Source organism: Tripterygium wilfordii, chromosome 19 (assembly GCF_013401445.1).
Source record: "Tripterygium wilfordii isolate XIE 37 chromosome 19, ASM1340144v1, whole genome shotgun sequence".
NCBI classification, from domain to species: Eukaryota; Viridiplantae; Streptophyta; class Magnoliopsida; order Celastrales; family Celastraceae; genus Tripterygium; species Tripterygium wilfordii.
The window spans coordinates 3,353,260-3,375,437 of NC_052250.1; the positions used below are offsets into that span (position 1 = coordinate 3,353,260).

Below are 22,178 nucleotides of genomic sequence, written 5' to 3' on the forward strand. Positions count from 1 at the left end.
CCTCAAGCAAATTATCAACACACAAGGGCAGAAAATCAGTTTTAATGCATGGTCTTGCAATGACCAAAATAGTTTAGGAAACAATTAAACACTTAGTCAATCAACATGCAAACAATGCAATGAACAAAAATTGACACAACGATTTATAGTAGTTCGGAGACCCTTCTCCTACGTCTACTACCTAGGTTCACCAACCTAGGATTTTCAACCTCCACTAAGGATGTGGTTTTCTCAAGAGCTCCACAAAACTCACAAAGGTTTTTAGGTCACCCTTGAAACTGAAGATTTCAAGACAATCTTCAAACTTTACAACCAAGGGTTTCTAAGAACTCCCTCAAACTTCAATGTTTGTAATATGCCCTAACAAAGGGACTTTCTCAATGGGTTTTTTAGCCAAGGTTCTCACAACTAGCACTAAGCTATTTAAGTGAAGAACTTTCAATAACAACAATCACACACTCACGGGTAGGATTTTCAAGTAGGTAAGGTGAGGTGATTTTGGGAGAAATAACACCTTGAGCTTAAGTGAAAGCACCCTCTCTTTGCAGCAGCAAAATGGTGAGAAGGCCTTGAGTAGTGGCTCAAGAAGAAGCTGGGATTTTAGTAGACAATGGATGCTTGAATGCTTGAAAGCTTTGAACAAAGTTCTCTCTTGATTGTAAATGCTTCTCCAAGTTGTATGAAAGGGAAGATCCTCTTTTAAAGGCAATTCTCTCCTATGCTTGCAGCCATTGGATCAAACTTCAAGAGTTGATCTCTACCATCCATTGCAGCTCCTAATCTTGGTCATTGATGATTTGAGCAAACAAATCTCCACCATAGAGCATATAGACGTTGCACATGCTCCTTTTTTTAAGTCAAAAATTGCAAGCAAGAAAGTTGTCTTATGCACAACCATTTGATCAATGTATGTCTTCAAATCTTGACCATTCAAACTCTCTTTAATTCTCAACCATGGATGTAGATTGTACTATGTCATCTTGTCCCTTCATTTTGAATCAAAGACTTCAAAAGTGATCCCTTAGTCAAGGATCTTGTTTGATTGCACCAACATAACTTTCTTGGTAGCACATGTCTTGAGTGAAAATGTCAAGGATCTTGTTTGATTGCACCAACATAACTTTCTTGGTAGCACATTTCTTGAGTGAAAATGTCAAGGATCTTGTTTGATTGCACCAACCTAACTTTCTTGGTAGCACATGTCTTGAGTGAAAATGTCAAACAAGAATATATCACTAATGATAGAGAGGACAAGGTTTGTCTCATATGATTGAAAAGAGTTGTATCTCCATGAAGACCACAACCAATAGCCTCAATGTTTGATTCATTCAACTTGATTAAGTGCCTTAGTGGAAAGTTGGCAAATATAGGATTTTTCATAGTTTCCTAGAGCTCCAAGCTCATTCTTAGAAACTGGACTTCGACCACTCTTGAACATACTGAATTCTGAGCCATATGAGACCACAATGATGATTAACCTACAAGGAAATAGGAGGTAGAACTCCCCAATTGCATGTAAGCTCAAAGAGCTTCATATAGAGCGCATAGGTTAATTACATTAGAAAAACAACCCAGAAAATTCATATTACTGCATGATAAATCATTTTATATGTAGTAGAATGTCCATGTAAAATTTCATAACAATCGGAAATCGTTTGGTCACTCAACCAAGCAATTTGATCACTAATAGTGAAACCGATAAATTTTAAGTGTAAATTCAAAGTCATTTTGCAAACTCAGTGTAAATGGCCTTTTCTCTTGAACTTTACTAAATCAAATATGTTCATAGTGATGAAACTAAGATGCACACGAAATTTCATTTAAATCGGAGTTCATTTGGTTCACCACGTTCACAAAGAACACATATGCACAAAATTAGGTAAAACCTAGTTTTGGCGGAATTTAAGCATATGACCAAATATATATGTGATGCACTTAATTTCTCATGATTATAGTCCTAGAACATATATTAAGCCTTCATGTGCATGTGGTTCAAGTTTCAAGTCATTTCGACCTAAGTTGGTTAAGATATGATAATTGGAAAATTAATGCTCTAACTTAGTTCATGTATGTTTGTTTTCAAACCTTAATTTCCAGCACTATCTCAAAAATATATAGTCATTTAAATTCAATTCATATAAATCAAATATTGCTTTAATGTTTCATTATCATTTATAAATGATTTAATATCATCAAAATTAGACATATAGGACCATAGGTCCAACACATGAAAGGTTAGTAATTTGAGTGATTAGAGTATTGCTGTTGGAGCATCTAGATCATAACTGTGGGAACATTTTTGTTATAGAAGGGGGAAGAAAATATAAGAAGCATATCAATAATTAATAGTTGAGTTGTCTAAACTTTTAGATGAAAGTTTTTGCGAAAGGTAAGAGTATATTGTTATTGAGCGAAGCTAAAGTTCTTTGGATATATTTTCTATAGGTTGTTTGCTTTAAGAGAACTGTTTGTTTGAGTGGATTCAAATTTGTTCTTGAGTGGCTTTGTGAAATTTGTTTTGGTGGTTTGGTTGATTTAATTTTTTGAAGTTTTCAAATGGTTGAACTCTAAAAAAAAAAAAAGAGATTATGTGATTCATTGAACATAATTTGAGTGCAATGATGGTATTTTAAGTGATCAGTGGATTCGTTTCTCAGCAACTAGATCACATCTGCAAGTACATTGTTATAGAAGGGTAAAATTTTTGGGAAGGCAAGAGTATATTGTTATTGAGTGTAGCTGAAGTTTCTTTGTAATTGTGCCGAAAGCATGGTTAAATAGAACTGTTGGAGCATGCAATTTCTGTTATCATTTCATCTAGATCATAATTGTGCCGAAACAATGGAAATTCTGCTTCAAATAAACTGCTTGTAAACCTTCTAACCGCGTCTATAATCTTTCAAAGTTTTTCTTTCATGTTGTTCTAGATAATGGGGTCTTCTTTTTAGTTATTAATATATAAGTGTTTTCTTCTAGGATAAATATATTTTTTAAATTTTTTAACTTGTGGGTCCAACACTTTTATAAAAAGTATTATTATTTAATGATTTAAATATAATTATATTTGAATAAAAATTATAAATTAATTATATTTATGCATTTATAATTATTATAACAGTAAATTTAATATTGAAATAAAATAATTAAAACTTGAAAATACAAATAAAATATTTATACTTTAAGATTTTAATTTTATAGGTGTTTAATTTTAATACATAATGATAAATTAAAAAAATACAATAAATGTAACAAAATTTATTTGATTAATTAAATATAAATTAAAAAATACAATAAATGTAAGAAAATTAATTTGATTAATTAAAAAAATACTTCAAATTAATTTTAAATATAAATTATATTTGATTAATTAAAATAATACTTAAAATTAATTTTAATAAGAATTATATTTATTAGATTAATTTTAATATAAAAATATAAAAATAATATTATAATAATTTATTTCAACAGTTTTTTCGCTAGCGTTGGTTTTTAGTTCACCAAACACCTCATAACATATTTCACAGCTTTGTAAGCTCAAAATATTTTTCACAGCATTTCTGCTAGCATTGAAAATCAAATTTTCCGCTGTACCAAACGGAGCCTATGTCTCAGGAATTTGGATATCACATTGTTCAAAATCTTGGATGTTTAATCTCAATATTACCTGTTCACATAATGTTTTTTGTAACTCATTTACCCTGTGATGTATATATTAGGTGCCTCAGAAAAAATATCCGAGACTGTTCTCAAAAGCTTATAGGAATTAATGCTCCGTTAATTGTCTTCTTTGATGAGATTGCCGCAATCACTGCTGAGGGAGATAATCTACAGAGGGGGATGGAGAGATGGATAGTTACTCAATTGTTGACTTTCATGGATGAAACGCACAGACTCGATCAAAGTGGTAATTAAAGTTCAGATTTTTCTGATCTTCCTGTAATTGGGGCTACCAATAGGCCTGATGCTGTTGACCTGGACGGTTTGATCTTGAAATTGTTTTAGGTGTTCTTGATGGGAGTGCGCGGGTTGAGATTCTTTCGGTATTTTCTCATAATCTTACTCAACAGTTCCATTTAACCATGTTATTGGTTTGGATTAGATTTATCATCCTTATGACGGATCGAGTTTAACACAAGAGGGGGGGTGAATTGTGTCCCCAAATTCCAACTGGAATCCCTTTTTCAATTTAAACAAATTAATGGCAATTAACAAGTAGCACACAAATTTGGACTCTAATGATTTTCCTAATCAATATTCAATCCAATGCAAGATGTGATACAATATAGTGAATGACCAAATATCAAATAATCAAGAATTGCACAAAACAGATTTTCAAGCAACACACTGCACACAGATTTTTCAACTCAGATTTTACCTATCAAATGATGTCAAAATGCAACGAAATTTTATATGCAATGTCACAACACCTTAATAAACACTATATCAAAATTTCAGATCAAAATTCAAAGTTTAAGGTAGTCTGCTAATCTCGGACAGATTAGGGTTTTGAAAATCCTGCAGTTTGAAACAAGTAGTAAATATAAACAAGTAAACAAAGAAATCAACACAGCGATTTATAGTAGTTCGGAGACCCTTCTCCTACGTCTACTACCTAGATTCACCAACCTAGGATTTTCCCAACTCCACTAAGGTGTGGTTTTAAGAGACCCACAAAACTCCTTACACCAAGGGTTTCTAAGAACTCCCTCAAACTTCAATGTTCACAATTTCCCCTAACAAAGGGAATTTCTCAATGGGATTTTCAGCCAAGGTTCTCACAGGTTACCTCAAAGGTATTTGGTATGGAACTCTCAAGATTACAGCAACACTCTCAAAGATAGGATTTTAAGAACAAGAGAGGTTTAGATTATAAGTAAACAAAGCCTAAAGGATATAGGAACTTCCCTTTTGCAAAAGCAAGAGTAGTGAGAAGTCCTTGATTGTAGAGGCTTGTATTGGAGAAGATTGTTGTAGCAAATAGCAAGAAAGCTTGATGATTGATGAACTTGATAGCAAGAGGTTTCTCTCAAGGATAATTTTTCAATTTGCTTCTCCAAGTTGTATGAAAGGGAAGATCCTCTTTTAAAGGCAATTCTCTCCTATGCTTGCAGCCATTGGATCAAACTTCAAGAGTTGATCTCTACCATCCATTGCAGCTCCTAATCTTGGTCATTGATGATTTGAGCAAACAAATCTCCACCATAGAGCATATAGACGTTGCACATGCTCCTTTTTTTAAGTCAAAAATTGCAAGCAAGAAAGTTGTCTTATGCACAACCATTTGATCAATGTATGTCTTCAAATCTTGACCATTCAAACTCTCTTTAATTCTCAGCCATGGATGTAGATTGTACTATGCCATCTTGTCCCTTCATTTTGAATCAAAGACTTCAAAAGTGATCTCTTAGTCAAGGATCTTGTTTGATTGCATCAACATAACTTTCTTGGTAGCACATGTCTTGAGTGAAAATGTCAAGGATCTTGTTTGATTGCACCAACCTAACTTTCTTGGTAGCACATGTCTTGAGTGAAAATGTCAAACAAGAATATATCACTAATGATAGAGAGGACAAGGTTTGTCCCACATGTTTGAAAAGAGTTGTATCTCCATGAAGACCACAACCAATAGCCTCAATGTTTGATCCATTCAACTTGATAAAGTGCCTTAGTGGAAAGTTGGCAAATATAGGATTTTTCATAGTTTCCTAGAGCTCCAAGCTCATTCTTAGAAACTGGACTTCGACCACTCTTGAACATACTGAATTCTGAGCCATATGAGACCACAATGATGATTAACCTACAAGGAAATAGGAGGTAGAACTCCCCAATTGCATGTAAGCTCAAAGAGCTTCATATAGAGCGCATAGGTTAATTACATTAGAAAAACAACCCAGAAAATTCATATTACTGCATGATAAATCATTTTATATGTATTAGAATGTCCATGTAAAATTTCATAACAATTGGAAATCGTTTGGTCACTCAACCAAGCAATTAGATCACTAATAGTAAAACCGATAAATTCTAAGTGTAAATTCAAAGTCATTTTGCAAACTCAGTGTAAATGACCTTTTCTCTTGAACTTTACTAAATCAAATATGTTCATAGTGATGAAACTAAGATGCACACGAAATTTCATTTAAATCGGAGTTCATTTGGTTCACCACGTTCACAAAGAACACATATGCACAAAATTAGGTAAAACCTAGTTTTGACGGAATTTAAGCATATGACCAAATATATATGTGATGCACTTAATTTCTCATGATTATAGTCCTAGAACATATATTAAGCCTTCATGTGCATGTGGTTCAAGTTTCAAGTCATTTCGACCTAAGTTGGTTAAGATATGATAATTGGAAAATTAATGCTCTAACTTAGTTCATGTATGTTTGTTTTCAAACCTTAATTTCCAGCACTATCTCAAAAATATATAGTCATTTAAATTCAATTCATATAAATCAAATATTGCTTTAATGTTTCATTATCATTTATAAATGATTTAATATCATCAAAATTAGACATATAGGACCATAGGTCCAACACCTTAATATGCAAACAATTACGTAGGAACTCAAATCATATTTAAAAAGTAATTGATACATAAATTTTGTTGTAATAGTGCATTAAACTAGACTGTGAGACTGTTTGGTTTGCAAAACTTTGTGCTTTCATTCTTTGTTCTCATTTCCAAAAAATTGTTTTCACTTTTACTTGTTCGTCTTGGGAAAATGTATTTTGCTATGGTGTAGACAAGAACTCGCATTTTCTTCCTAGAAAACAGAGTTGATATTTGAGTATTTTCTAGAAAACAATTTAGAAAACAAAGCATTTTTAACATTTCGACGGCATTGAATTCTTGCAGGATACCACATAAAAGATAACTTTTTGATGTTTAAACCAGTGAGTGTTATAGGCTCATGATCACTTATCATGTTGCAGGCAAGCTCTACTATTGGAATATGGCAGGAACTGATATCTTGATCAATGCTCGCGACTATGGCGTCATAGTTGATGAACATAAGAAGAGGGTTCAATGCAATTATTGTGCAAAGGAAGTGACTAGCTTCAACCGTATGCAGAACCATTTAGGAGGAGTGAGAGGAGATGCAAGAGCCGAGAGGTTCAATCCTTGAGGATGAGTTTGAAGATATGAAGAATCTGTTAGGAACTGAGTTTGGTTTAGAGACTAAGTGTTTAAGTTGTTTGACCTAGACTTGTTGACTAATGTAATAATGTTATTTTATATTTCTGTGTTGGATGGCTGTGATCTTGCCACTTGTATGGCTGGATGTATTTTGCTATGTAAAAATCTAGAGCTTCTCTCATTTTAATGTGGTAAGAGATTAGCTCGTGTGGTGTAAGAGAGAAATACAAGTGAAGAAGATCAAAGTTTTTTGAGTGTGTTCTTCTCTTCTACTGCAGTAAGGTGATTTGTTTAGTTTGCTGTTCTATCAAGGTCAGCTTGCAGCTACCTATCTTGGTTTCTTGGATTCTAACAGAATCACTTCAACAGCATAAAGGATTCTTGGACTTATTTCATCATTGGTTGGTAATACTGTTGCCCTGAACTTATTTTTGGATCAAGTGATCGTGGCAGTTGTAGCAGGCAATATAGTACCAGTCGTTGCTATTCGGCAACTTTTCGAACCGACAGATTCAACCTGGAGTTTAATAGGAAGCATTTGTCTGCATCGTACTGCATTGGCCTCATGTTGGAAATGATTTAAATTCATAGTCCAGTTTCGATCATGCTTCTGCGATTCTTGATAATTGATATGGTTTGGTTTTGGTGGTTTGATTGATTTAATTTTTTAAAGTTATCAAATAGTTGACTCTAAAAAAAACAACAGAGAGAAACAACTAGATCACATCTGCGAGTACATTGTTATAGAAGGGGAAAAACTAGGCCATCACCAATTAACCCTTATTAATTTGAAAGGTATACTATAGCATCAGTTGTACGAATAATCTTCAATAAAACGTGCACAATCGAAATGAAGGCAAAAGCTGCATTCGCCCTTAGGACACTGGAGGCACCCATCTCTGCAATCCTCATCGCACACCATACATGGAAGACACCCCCAACTTGTTCTTTTGACAATGCTAAGAGTCATTTGGCGAGGTTGAACATGGAAGTCGTCTCGCAAAACACATTCAAAATGAGCAACGAAATCACATTTTCCACAACAAAACCAGATGCAAAATATTATTTTCTGGCATATACCACAATCTTTGTTTCCATAATGATTGTGGTTGGCTAAGACGAGAGGATGTTTATGTAACTTGAGATCACTAAATGTTTTTGGAATCCACGGAAGTGATGCACATTCACTACATAAATTAATGTTGTGCTGAAAATCAGATCCCCGGAGGATGAAAAAACGACATGACATGTTGTATAATCGTCCTGGAAGGAGATATGGATACTCACCAAGAGCACAATCAGGATGACCAGCATAGTCGCATTGAGCACAATAGTAGTACCAATGCTTTGGATCTCTCTCTTTTTCACAAATATCACAGTAATAAGCATCAGAACCATCATCATTTGTATGATAGCAGAGTACTAGAGGATGTTCATGATCCCAATATCTAGCTGTAGACGGTAGTGTAGCACATCTATAATCTATGTCAAATGGACACTCATTGCATTGAAATAGATATTTAGCTTTGGAACTGCAAGGGTAGCAATATCTATTATGACTGGGTATACGAGTGAAAGAGAGTATGTGATCATGACCAGGATGTCTAATATTTAGTGGGATTGATGCACATCGAACATCAGCATAGAAGTTTTTGCATTCTTCACAAGCATATACAAAGCCATGGCAATCCGAATAACAGCAAGAACAGCGGAAAGTACCATTGTCATCAGGCCCACTCGGAAGAAGGGTTAGGGGGTGGTCATGAAAAACAGGTCTTATTTGGTTTGGCAAGTCAATACAGGTCTTGTGGAGAAAAAAGCCACACTCCACGCACCTGTAAAATGGATGTGAGATAGGTCGGATGCAGCCATCACAACATTTATCCTCCATTTCATCACTACGACTTAATTTGTGCTCGTGACTGAAGTGCTTAATCTGTACGGGCAATTCATCTTCCGTCAGCTTAATCTCCCTGACCAAATCAACAATCGCTTCTTGAGCATTCAGGATTGAGTTATTTGTTGAAATCTGATTTCTAATCGCGCAGCCCACGTGGGTAACAAAATGGCAGTCCACACAATAGTAACCTCCAAAATCCTTGTCAAACTTGGTACGGCAAATTCGACAATTTAATTGATCAACAGGAGGCATGTCTTCTTCTTTAAGTAGAAAGAAGAAAGTATGGGTGAGGGGGTGATCATGATGAAATATTTTGATTGTGTGTGGGAGTGAGATGCAGTCGTCGTGAACAATGATCTGACAAATGGTGCATAGGAAAGATCCGCCTGACGACCCAAATTTTTTTAATTTGAGGCCACAAGCATCACAGGGAGAAGAATATTCTGACCTCATAAGGGGAATAAATTGATGTTTGTGATTTTCCGATTCCTGTAAACACAAAGGTCGTTGGAGAGCAGTCTTGATATCGAGGGTGAATGTGCAACATTCGCAGTAGTAAACAAAGGCATCATTGCTATCACATGAGCCGTACCATTCGCAATTGGAGAGAAGAAAAAGAGGGTGTTTGTGATGGAAAACATGCTTAATCTCACTTGGCAAATCGCTGGAGCAGCTCTTGTGAAGAAACATGTCGCAATTGCCACATACATAGCTTGGATGACTTTCTGACACTATTTCTCCACAGATGCAACAATTATAGCATCCATCCTCGTTTTTGTTGAAGTCAGTTCAACTATGGTTATGCCTTCCTAGAGCAAGGTCGTCTCCACAAGACTCGTGAAGAGAGAAAGAGCAGTCGTTGCAATTGTAGGTAGCATCCTTCACTGGATCCAAACACCAACGACAAAGAATTTCTCCATCATTCTTCATCTCTTCACTGAGTACCAACTTATGGGGGTGAATTGAAAGCATAATATCGTCTCCCCCACTTCTCTCTTCTCCAATGAACTGAAAAGGATTCCGCCTACTAAACCTAGGGGGGTGAATTGGAAGCCTAATTTCTCTCATCATGATTTTTTACACCATACATACAGACATACAATCAATCCCACGCACACTTTGCATATTTATGTTATCCTCCCACATGGCCACTTGCATATTTTACTTGCAATTGGGATATATAAATGGAGCCAACTTCGTCTACATGATTGATTCTTTTCTTTGAATGAATCACTATCAGACTGACTTTACACGTTTAGCTAATGTCAACAAAAATAATTTAATGTTAATTAGTCTAACCTAATTAGTAACGTAAATTAATTGCTCTCACGAACTCAATCAAAAAAAATGCCAAGTTGAGAAGTAGAGCAATTAATTAGAACCGAAACTACCATATATTTTTAAACTAGCTGGGACAATTGATTAGAAGCTATTAACTTAATTCAAGTAGAAATGCTGAGCAAAATGCCTTACCAAACTAGCCCTTGTCTTTTGTTATTAGGTTGTATAATTGCATGTTATGACTGAATTTATTAGAGATACATAGTGATACCGTAAATTAAGTAAACCAAGTTGAGAAACAGAACAATTAATTAGAACCGAAACTACTATATATTTTTAAACTAGCTGGGACAATTGATTAGTACCTCTTGTCGTCAACAAAGGTTTTATTATTTAGGGTTTTTATTTTTCTATGAAAAAAGATAGTAAACTTCACTAACAATTAAAAAACCTTACATATCATTGGACTGACTGCAAGATTAGGTATCTCAACTCAACATTCATTTTTGTTCTTCTAAAAATAAACAGGGCAGTCCTACAATTGAGCAATTGAGATGTGAATTTGACAGAACCTAATAGTTTAGTTTTCATGATACAATTGAGCAAAATGATTTGAACATGTCTTAATCATTAGATAAAACGCAGAGACATAAAAATTTTGACAAAAGATTCAATATTAACGAAACAACATTAAAACAACACATATTGAAATGACCCTCTTCATTCTACGTCAAATAAATTCCACCAATGATCAACAAGATTTAAATGGCATTGGGAATGCTTTAGAATTTTAAATTTAGAATTGTTTTCATAAATTATTTTTAAGTTTTAAATCATTGACCATTTAATTTGGCTGGATCATTTTTAATTTTGGAAATGGGCTTACTATAATGGGTTAATTTAAATGGGTTTGAGAAATAGTTATTCATTTGGTTACTTGTTCTATAGTTTGTGGCTTTATTGAGAAATCAAATGAGGTATCACAGTACTATAGTGGTAATCATATTAGTCTTTCGATTACTCATTTTTGTTATTTGGATTGGAGATGCTCTACTAAAGCCTAATTAAACCAAAGTCCTCCATTTTATTTTAATTTTTTCCAGCTTAAGTTATTTGTGAAGCCACATAGGTACTGTAGATGGTATGGAATTAGTTGTCAATTCAGCATATCGACCATATTCTTTTTTAGTCAATTGGGGTAGAAGTAGTGAGGCAAACAAAAACTATCCAGTAAGACTAATCAACATTAAACTTTTAAAAAAGAGGACTTTAGAATCCACTATATATAGAGAAAACACTATCAAGCTTTGAAATATTTCTTCAAAGACAAAGATAACAAGCCCTAGAGCTTGTTACAATCCTAAAATAGTGAAAACAGAAAAACATAAAATTATGAAAATGCCCTTAAAATATTAAAAGACCCATATGAGATTCTAAATAGTGGAATTAATTTGTCAAAAAATGAGTGAGATTAGTCTTGTCATCAACTACGTCGAAAGGAGTCTCCCAATCAAATTTTGTGCAATCTAACAATGTGGCTTTCAATCCCACTAATCGGTTTCTTTATAAACACTCTTGTCATCAGTCCTATATCATTCCCCTCAACTTCAAAAAGAGGTCATCCTCGAGTGAGCTTCAAGGCAATGCAGCACAACCAGAACTTTTAATATTTGATTGATTATTCACATGGACGGGCTAGGAGATTTAGAAAGTCCAAAAGGCATGATCATTCATTTGCTCAAGCCATCCGGAATCATGAAAGTAAACTTCCACTCATCTCCTAGGCATATGCGAATTTCCATCCCGATAATTGCTCAAGCATGTCATCCATCGCATAATAAGAAAATGATACTTGACTGTGATCATGTTGATGGCACGACGATCCACACACATCCTCCAGCTACCATCATTTTTGGGTACTAATAATGTAATACCCTAAATTTCTTTTTCTTTTAGAAATTAGGTAGGACTAACATGTGTTGAGTATATATATATATTTAAAATCATTAAAAATTAATACCGAGTGATGTGGGGGTATACAAGAGGTTTTAAAACTGAAATTTGTGACTACAAGTATAACTGTCCGGACAGCTTTAAAAAGCCGTCCGGACAGCCATAGAGGAAATTGAAACAGAGATGGTCTTAGGCATAGGTGTCCAAACAGCCATAGAGGTGTCCGAACACCTCCCTAAAATCTGCATCGTGACTTGTTTTAAAAACACTCATTTCGTGATTTCTCTCAAAAACAACCCGACCACAACAAACCCTAACCCAATTTTCTCTCAAAATCTTTCATTTTCATCACCTAAGATGATCAACCAAGGTAAGGTTCTTCACTTTCAAGTTGTTTCAAGTTGGATTCATGACTTCTCTCTCTAGCTTACATATTCTTTCTTTTTTTTTAAGAAAAGGGCTTAGCCCGGAATTTTATTAATCAAGGAAGAGAAAAGCCTCTCTTCGATGGCTTACAAGAAACGAGGGGGGCATGAACCTGACCTCGGCAACAAGAAGAAACAACACAACAAAGACATAACCAACCAAACAACACCAAGCAGAGAAACAACAAGAAGCCTATTTTCTAGTACGAAAAGCTGGGATCCCCAACCTATCCATCTGGAGCATACCTTTAACAGTAGGAGGGAGATTACAGAACCTGTCATAGGCTACAGAAACTTTGGTGTTGGAAGCTTTGGAAACTAGGAAATCTGCAGCACCATTGAGCTCCTTGTAAACATGTTTAAAGCTGATGTCCAATGACATACAATTTTTGGCTATAGCTCTCTTCAAGTAGATCAAATTCCAAGGGCAACTCATGCTCTCAGAAAGAATGTTAATAACAATTAATGAATCAGATTCAACAAGTAGGTTTGAGAGCCCTAAAGAAGCAGCAAGATTTATACCCTCATGGATAGCCATCATCTCAGCAAAGGTAATGGAATTAGAGCCATAAAAATTAGAGAAAGCAGCCACAAAAATGCCAGAACTACGTCTAATAACACCTCCACCCCCTAAATCTCCAGGATTATTCAAGGCACTACCATCACAATTAATTATAGTAACAACATGAGGATGAGGGTTCCATTTTTCAGTTTTCATCATGTATTTCCCGATGTACCAGCTCTCCTTGGTCCATAAGCGATGAAAATCCTCCTCATTTGCCAGTTGAATTAAGATGTGTTTCCTGTCTAGAACCCCAATTTTGAAGGTGGACTTTAGGTTTAGAGTTAGGAATTGCTTCCTAACCCATTCGATTGGGGGTCTTTGGAAGGAAAATTTACCTATGAGGGATTTCTGGAAAGGTTTAGAGAGGGCTTCGATCTCTTCCTCAAAGAAATCAACAGCCGGCTCTCCTAGAATGGAGGCTTTCCTGGTGAGTGGTTGTCTGTGGCCGGAGCAGCCATGACGGCCTTATGACCAACGGACGGGACAAAGCAACGGCTCTTTTGGACAAGACAAGAGAAAGAGAGAGAGAGTTATTTTGTTCACATGTATATATTCTCGTTTGGTGGTTGTTACATCAAAATCACTTCTCCTCTAGCTTACATATTCTTAAATTCCTCTCTTTGTCCTAATCTTTCAAGGTTTGAACCCAAACTCAAATCCACGAATTCCTATATTATTTGAGGCCTAAAGGAAGCTTTAAACCCTTCCTTTTACTTGTTTCTACAACCTTGCTAAGTTTTCTAAATCTAAAAGCTATTATTTAGAGATTGGGGCATTTTGGATTCTATGGTTTTGTGGGTTTGGGGGATAATCTTTGAATTAGATGAAATTAGTGATTTAATATGTTGATTTAGACTTGTTTATGATTGTGTTTTTAGATTCTATTGTTGATTGGAGTAGCAAGCTTGAATAGGTGAAGTTCAAGAACTTGGAAAGTCTTGGGTAAGAAAAGGTAATAGTTTCTTGAGTTATTGGGTTAATTTGTGTTAGATATATGAAATTGAAGTTGTTGTATATGGAGGATAGGCTTACCGAATAATAGGTTGATTTGAGGCAGGAGAATTCAAGGTTGAGTATTGATTTACATAACAAATTTTTGGAGTGCGAGGTAGGGAAATTTCACTTCTTTGCTATTCTCTTTGACTATGTCCTCCTATTAAGAACGTTTATTTTTTTCCATTGCTCATTATGATTCCGTTCTCGCCTTAATTGTCTCTAAGGGAGAACAACCTCATTGTGATTACTTTGTCGTGTGATTGAAGTATATTGCATACACTACATGTTTTATTAAGCATGAATTATTCTTGACATGCATCATATAGTAGTATATATATAGGTTGTATGTATACTTCATTGCATAACCATGTTGAACATGCATTGTAGTTGCACGAAAGATGTCGGGTATGGAACCGTACATCTCTTAGGTTTGATTGATGTGAAATGTGGAATGCCGGTGGGCTATTCAGGGTTCCTATGAGTATGGGAACGCCGGTGAGCCGAGTCAAGATTTCACATGTACTTGAGATACCATGCGGTGATGTCGTTGGGCTGTTTAGGCTCCCGATGAGTAATAGGGATGCCGGTGGGCCAAGTTAGGATCCCGTATGGTGTTGTTATCTACTTGTGTTTTGGGTGTACATGATGTTAGTTATCATATTGTTACATTTCTGCTTTTTCTATAATATTTCAACCTTATTATTGATTTTTCATTCGTTATTATTCCCTGCTGGGCCTTTTGTTCACCCTTTCTTTTCCTTATTCCCTCCTCCCAGATGAGTCTAGTTCCAATACCAGGGTTGCGGATCATGAGGAGCGTGCATGACATGGATAGGCCCCTGGAGAGTAATAGGACTAGATGGATCTAGAATTTGTTTATGCTGTTAGTATTTTGTCGTACTTGTTTTCTTGGTTGAGACATGTTGTGTGATACCTCAATTCGATGATTGAATGGAAGGTTGAGAGGGTGCTCTGTGTGATAGGGACTCCCAGACCGAGTTTGTGAACTTAGTGTCCTGACGATTGATTATACATGCAAGATTGCTCCTTGTATTGGTTGTTTGATTATATATGTTATTGTGTGTGGAGAATTTATATGTGACTGTTAGGTGGCCTGAGGCCTTGCTTAGACTTGAGAATTTTTCTATGATATGAATTGTTTGATGGCCTGAGACCCTACGTAGGTTGTGAATATATTTGTTATATTGCTACGTATTTACTCTAGGTTTACATCTTCCGTAATATAGGAAGGTGTTGTCGAAATTTTCGGTGGTTTGAGGATTGAATTAATTAGTGGTTTAATTAAGATGGTACCAGAAGTAACACATTCCGGATCGAGGCGTTACAAATAATGTCGGCACTCCACAAGGACACACTTTCTCTAATAAATCCTTTCCAAAATAATTCTTAAATCTTCTCTCTCAAAATACAATTTTTCTTTGGGCATATCCTATAACGTGGAAGATTTGTGAACTTGAAATTCAATGGTTGTAATAAAACAAAACAAAAGTGGGTGTCACACATTTGCTGTAAGACCTGCCATATCTATGGTTGAAAAGCAAGTTCACAGAGTTGGTCACACTTTTGGTTCATATAGGAGAATTTATATATATATATATATATATATATATATATATAAGTTTCATATATAAAGGTGGTTGTATTTGGTGTCAATATCAGAGTCAACAAATTTACACCATTGTACAATTCCAAAAAAAATTTCTTTCCATTTCCAATCACATTAGCAAAATACGTCTCGCTATACTTTTTGTTGACCCAATAACAAACCACCATGGTTGTTGCTCAATATTAATAGGAGGGGAAGGGATGGGGGCCTACAATCTATTTCACTAAAATTGAAATACAATATTTTTAATCACAACCCTCCATTTGATCTAATGGAGATGAGACTGACATGTAGATAAATTCACAATTTTACCTCTCTGTCGAAAAAAAAGCTAAGTTAAAAACCCCCAAACTCTACAACCATTCGCGAATCGCGATTTCTACTCTTTTTTCCATGTCTCACCTTCTACCTCTCTAATCTCAACTCTGGTTCCGTTCTTTATTCTCTCTCCCCTCTTCCCTTTCCTTCGACAAATCTTTGGCTCCATCACTTTGTCACTGTCAACAAAGCCACGACCCAAAAATGGATTCCCCATTGGTAATGGTAAGGGCAAACAATTCTTGTCATGGGTGAACCATGACCAAGAAGCATATTTACCACGGATAGGGGTAAAGACAAGCGATTCTCCTCTAACTCTTATTCGAGCTTGTAAATTGTCATTTGTCATGCCATTAATTTATCTAGGGTTTTTAATTTTTATGGTTTAGGGACTCTTTTTTTCTTTTCAGATTTTAATGAAATGGTTTGCTTCTCCAGATTATTCAATGATTTGATTAATTTGGCTTGATTGTTGTTGCTGTCGATGAAGTGTTTTGACTTGGTATCCATATTTGATATTGGCACAAAGTATTGTTTGAGCAGTTGATATGTTCTGGGTGATTGAATTTATAGGGTTTTGTTATGCTAAAAGTTTGGATAGTGTTATAGTTTGTAAGAGATCCTTGTAAGGTTGAATTGTTGTCAAATATTATCCTACTTTTAACTCTGGACTGTAGACCAAGTTCCAAACCTTACAAAGCAGTGAACAATATAGAAAAAAAAAGTCCATACTTTCCACTTTCTTGTTTCAATTGAACCAGTAATCTTGCATGACAATTTGTTCTTGTCTCATCTCTATGGTTGACATGGACTTTACGTTTGTCTTCCTGATGGACACCCTCTTTAGAACATACAAATTCAATTTGACTTGTTTCTATTTAAAAAAGTCTTTCTTGTCAAGAACCCAATTTGTTTTCTATAGTGACACCAATGCTCCCAAGCCTCATCAACTATAGCAAATTCCATGTCCATGTAAAGAGCCCAATCTTTATCATTATCATCAGTCATATTCACAACTTGTATAAAGGACAATACAATTTAGATGATAAGTATATGTTCACAACCTATACAACCTATATAAAATCACAGTAAAATTTAGATGAAAGGAAGCTGAGATTGAGAATGAACGACACTAAGGGGCTGTTTAGTTTGAGTGTTTTCCATTTTCCTTTTCTGAAAATATTTAAAAATATAGAAATGGTGTTTGGTTTATCATTTTCATTTTTCAGAAAATGAATCCTCATTTTCTGAAAATATAGAAAACGTCCAAAAGACGTTTTCAAAAACTGAAAACGTGATGAATAGTGTTGCTCCGTCAATTTCCGTAAGTTACCGCGTATAACTACTGCACTTTGGTGGTTGACGAGCTTGACGAATCACTTGACTCGGGATTTCTTTACCGTCTTCTTGGCCGAATCCTTCCTAATGACTTTCCCCGGATACTTCTTTATCCTTCCTTGCGACCAAACAGTGAGCATATGCCTGTTTGCGAGTGCCATCATCAAAATTCTTGACAATGTGGCATAGTGGCTTTGAGGAAATTTCTTCTTCTTTCTCTCCAACTCCCCTCTCTAGTTCTAAACCTCGACAGCTGTTGACGGTGATGGTGAGCAAAAACGAAACCCTTGGTCTTGTTGCGCTTATGTGCTTAGTTGGGCTCCATAGAAAAAGGCTTTTGTGAGTTTTTTTTTATGCATGTGTTCACAACATTTAATTGAAAAATTCACTGGTTAATGAGCTTTTGTTGGGTTCCATATAGAATGAGCTTTTGATAGAATATAGGCTTTAGCAAAGCAAACATGTTTTTCATTTTTAGAAAATAGAAACATAAAATAGAAATGAAAAATAGAAAATGAAAATAAAATACAGAAAATAGAAAACAAACCAAACAAACCCTAACATTCGCAATCTCATCAATTTCTTATAACAAAAGAAAGAAAGACTTAACAATTTTTTTGTTGAGAATGAGAATGAGAATGAAAGACGTAATAAAGTTTGAAAAAAAAAAGCTTTTAAAACTTGTGAATTAAACTCAGCAAAAGATATAAATCTTTTGAAAGCTGAGACTTCCAATAAAAGAAGTAAAATCTACCAAATCTCTCAACTCCCTACCCGTAAGATTCATTAAAACTGTGAATTAAACTCAGTAAAATATATAAATCTTTTGAAAGCTGAGACTCGTAATAAAAAACGTAAAATCTACCAAATCTCTCAACTTCCTACACGTTCAGTTGTATCACAATGATGATTTTATTAACAAAAGAGTCGTGAGAAGTATCTGAGATCGGTCGTCCCTAATGTCTTTCTCACATTAGCTTTTCATTACTGAGAGCGATTGAGTTTCAAACGGGAGGGAAAGGGAATAGGGAAGCGCGAACATTGCATAGTTCGAGGTTTTTACCCTAGGTTTTTTTAGATAGAGATTTAAAATTACGAGTTTATCTACGTCTCATCCCAGTTAGATTAAATTGAGGGTTGTGATTAAAAAGATTGAAGGTCAATTTGAGGAAAATATATTGCAAGTGTCATCCCGGGAAAGCCCTTTGCCCTAAATGTATTATATATATATATATAAAAGAGTGCACGTTAGGGAAAGAAACGGAGATACTGGGAGGCGTCCTTCCGTCTGATCTCAGCCTCTTCAGTCTTGGACGATGAACTCACAGATCGCAGACGATGACAATGACGACGACGACGACGAAGGCCGCTTCTTTAGGGATCTCCAAGAATCAGTTCAACAATCCACCAAAAATGTTTTATTTCTGAATCTTCATTCAGGTTTGATCAATGACATCCTTTGAAGTCTATATTTTGGTTTAATTTTTCTGTGCAAATGGTTGAACACTAAAATTAAATGAAAAATGAGACAAGTCGGTGAAAGAACAGCTCGACAATCTAATGGAGTTTTTTGAATATCTTCTATTGAGTTTTTCTGAACTATTATAATAACAAGTAGAAATAAAATGAACCAGAAGGATAAATAGAAAGCCGAATTCGAGAATGGCTACCCTTCAAAACAAGAAGAAATCACCAGCGGTGTTTTCTTTTTATAACCCTAACTAAAATAGCTTCAGCCTATTCTATTATCTTCTTCCAAAAATAAGTGTCGTTGCTTGACTCTCCAACCGGAGTTTTCACCGTCTATGGCATTCAATGTATGCTAACGACTATTAACGATCTTTTAAACTGGTTTAAAGAGCCGCCCTCCAAGTGTACATAACGTTGCGAACTTAGTCAAAACGTCACCGTCCCACAAACTTCCACCGTTGTATAATCCTGTTGCGCATGAGCAAGCATAAAAATGATTAACCCCTGGGAAATTGATTAAATACCTTTCTACAAAACAGAAACAGCCTTAAGTGTTTGGCAACAAATGATTAATTATGTTTTTCTAATTTAATGACTTCTATGTTTCCAAGTTTAGATGTGGCTGAAACACCAACATGAAAGATTTACTCATTGGATCATTGGAGTAGATTGCTTATAATTGCCATGTAGTCATCAATGTGTCTTTTGACAGCGTTACTGAGAATTATGTTCCAGATTTAGAGTGCAATAGATCATAACTGTGGGTACATTTTTGTTACAGAAGGGGAAAGAAAATATAAGAAGCGCATAACGAAGATCAATAATTAATAATTTAATAGTTGAGTTATCTAAATTTTTAGAGGAAAATTTTTGTGAAATGTAAGAATATCTTTAAGAAAACTGTTTGTTTGAGTGGATTCTTTTTTTTTGAGTGGCTATGTGAAATTGGTTTTGGTGGTTTTGATTTAATTTTTCAAAGTTTTCAAATGGTTGAACTCTAGAAAAAGAGATTATGTGATTCATTGATGCAAGTGAGAATTATTTTATAGATACATAATTTGAGTGAAAGGATGGTATTTTGAGCCATCAGTGGATTCGTTTTCCTGCAACTAGATCACATCTGCGAGTACATTGTTATAGAAGGGGAAAGTTTTTGGGAAAGCGAGACTATATTGTTTTGGAGTGTAGCTGAAGTTCCTTTGTAATTGTCTCAAAAGCAATTGTTGACTTGCATGGATGAATCGCACAGACTCGATCAAAGTGGTAATTCACGTTCAGATTTTTCTGATCACAGGCGTGGCTATGTTCTTGTAATTGGGGCTACCAATAGGCCTGATGCTGTTGACTCGGCACTAAGGAGACCTGGACTGTTTGATCTTGAAATTGTTTTAGGTGTTCTTGATGGGAGTACGAGGGTTGAGATTCTTTTGGTACTTACTCAAAATCTTATTCAACAGTTCTATTTAACCATTTTATTGGTTTGGATTAGATTTCTTATCCTTAATATGCAAACAATTACGAAGGAACTCAAATCATATTTAAAAAGTAATTGATACATATATTCTCTTATAATAGTGCATTAAACTAGACTGTTAGACTGTTTGGTATACAAACTATGTGCTTTCATTCTCTGTTCTCATTTCCAAGAAATTGTTTTCACTTTTACTTTGTTAGTCTGCAGAAAAAAGTATTTTGATATGGTAAAGACAAGACCTTGTGATTTCTATCCTAGAAAACAGAGTCCCTATTTAGTAGAAAATAATTTAGAAAACAGAGCATTTTTAACATTTCGACAGCATGGGTCAAAATTTTGAATTCTTGCAGGAGACCACATAAAAGATAACTTTTTTTATTTTTAAACCAGTGAGTGTGATACAGGATTATGATTCTTTGTGATGTTGCAGGCAAGCACTACCCTTGGAATATGGCAGAAACTGATAACTCGATCGATGCTCGCATCTACGGCTTCATGGTTGATGAACAAAAGACGAGGTTTCGGTGCAACTACTGTGCAAAGGAAGTGAGTAGCTTCAACCATCTCCAGAGCCATTTAGGAGGAGTGAGAGCAGACTTAAAACCTTGCATGCAAGTTCTTGAAAACATCACGAAACTGAGAGAAGTGATTCACTTGTTCCTGCTTCTGGTAGTGCAAGTAATAGAAATGAAGCGACATCGTGGTCGCAAGCGGAAGCTAGTAGATGCATTGGAAGATTCATTTACGAAACTGGAGTCGACTTTGATGTTGTTAATTCTCCTAGCTAGGAGAATTATCAATGCTACATTCAAAGAGGGTCAGGTGGAGTATGACATGCCAAATCTCCAAGAACTGAGAGGTTCAATGCTTGATGATGAGTTTGAAGATATGAAGGATCACTTCAACAACATAAAGAATCTTGGGCAGGATGCAACATACTTGTCGATGATTGGGTCAGAAGTGTCAAGCACCTTGTTAGTTTTCTGGTGGATTCTTGGGAGGGCACTGATATTTCGTCCTTGGTTGGTAATACTGTTGCCCTGAACTTATCGCTGGATCTAGTGATTGTGGCAGTTGGAGTAGGCAATGTAGTAGAAGTCATTGCTAATTCGGCGACTTTTCGGACCAAGAGATTCAACCTGGATTATAATAGGAAGCACACATCTGTGTTTTGGGCCTCACACTGCATTGACCTCATGTTGGAAAGGATTTTGATGACAATAAGGCTACATGTTCATAGGACTGTCAAGAATCAGATCAGCAATTCACCAAAAGTTTATTTGTGGATATTTATCGTCTAGGTTTAATCAATGACACACTTTGATGTCTATATTATCGATTTAATTTTTGTGAGATTCAAGACTGTAGGGTAGAAGTAGCTAGGGTTTTATTTCACCTCAATTATTACTATTTTTTTGTTAATTTTTTGGTCCTTGAGAAGATTGTTTCATGCTTCTGTGATTCTTGATGATTGATTTGCTTTTGGTTTTGGTGGTTCAGTTGATTTAATTTTTTTTATTTTTTCACATTGTTGGAACTCTAGAAAAAGAAGAGATCATGTGATTCATTGATGTCACACAACCAGTAGTTTGAGATTTATTGTAATTCTTGGATGGAAAATATACTTGGCCATAGATTACTTTGCATGGAGACTTTCGCAATCAAGTTGTTCATGGAAAAAATC

The 22,178-nt window shown here is 35.2% G+C and overlaps 3 protein-coding genes across 5 annotated transcripts; 2 read left to right on the forward strand and 1 right to left on the reverse strand.

Moving 5' to 3' along the window:
- The first annotated feature begins 3,660 nt into the window (after positions 1-3,660).
- Positions 3,661-7,412, forward strand: LOC119985842. The gene is made up of 2 exons (XM_038830275.1): positions 3,661-3,904; positions 6,943-7,412. Exons 1-2 carry the CDS (start codon positions 3,676-3,678, stop codon positions 7,134-7,136), a joined length of 423 nt encoding a protein of 140 aa, XP_038686203.1. The 5' UTR covers positions 3,661-3,675; the 3' UTR covers positions 7,137-7,412.
- On the forward strand, positions 3,903-21,978 carry LOC119985841. Of its 3 annotated transcripts, XM_038830273.1 has the most exons (3): positions 18,801-18,990; positions 20,315-20,450; positions 20,925-21,978. In XM_038830273.1, the coding sequence occupies exon 3, from the start codon at positions 20,945-20,947 to the stop codon at positions 21,536-21,538; it is 594 nt and encodes a 197-aa protein (XP_038686201.1). In that variant the 5' UTR covers positions 18,801-18,990; positions 20,315-20,450; positions 20,925-20,944; the 3' UTR covers positions 21,539-21,978. The 3 variants fall into 3 exon arrangements, with proteins under 3 accessions (XP_038686202.1, XP_038686201.1, XP_038686200.1); XM_038830274.1 differs by lacking the exons at positions 18,801-18,990; positions 20,315-20,450 and adding an exon at positions 3,903-4,040; XM_038830272.1 differs by lacking the exon at positions 20,315-20,450.
- On the reverse strand, positions 7,865-10,190 carry LOC119985840. Its single transcript, XM_038830270.1, has one exon. It carries the CDS (start codon positions 9,735-9,737, stop codon positions 7,956-7,958), a length of 1,782 nt encoding a protein of 593 aa, XP_038686198.1. The 5' UTR covers positions 9,738-10,190; the 3' UTR covers positions 7,865-7,955.
- Positions 21,979-22,178: the final 200 nt, after the last annotated feature.

Bases quoted from the DNA above. Each gene is read 5' to 3' on its own strand.
- LOC119985842 (XM_038830275.1), top strand. From the start codon at position 3,676: ATGTTTTTTGTAACTCATTTACCCTGTGATGTATATATTAGGTGCCTC. The intron at 3,905-6,942 runs GTAATTAAAGTT...ATCATGTTGCAG, and splicing joins GCACAGACTCGATCAAAGTG to GCAAGCTCTACTATTGGAAT.
- LOC119985840 (XM_038830270.1), bottom strand. From the start codon at position 9,737: ATGTTTCTTCACAAGAGCTGCTCCAGCGATTTGCCAAGTGAGATTAAG.
- LOC119985841 (XM_038830272.1), top strand. From the start codon at position 18,867: ATGAACTCACAGATCGCAGACGATGACAATGACGACGACGACGACGAA. The intron at 18,991-20,924 runs GTTTGATCAATG...GTGATGTTGCAG, and splicing joins ATTTCTGAATCTTCATTCAG to GCAAGCACTACCCTTGGAAT.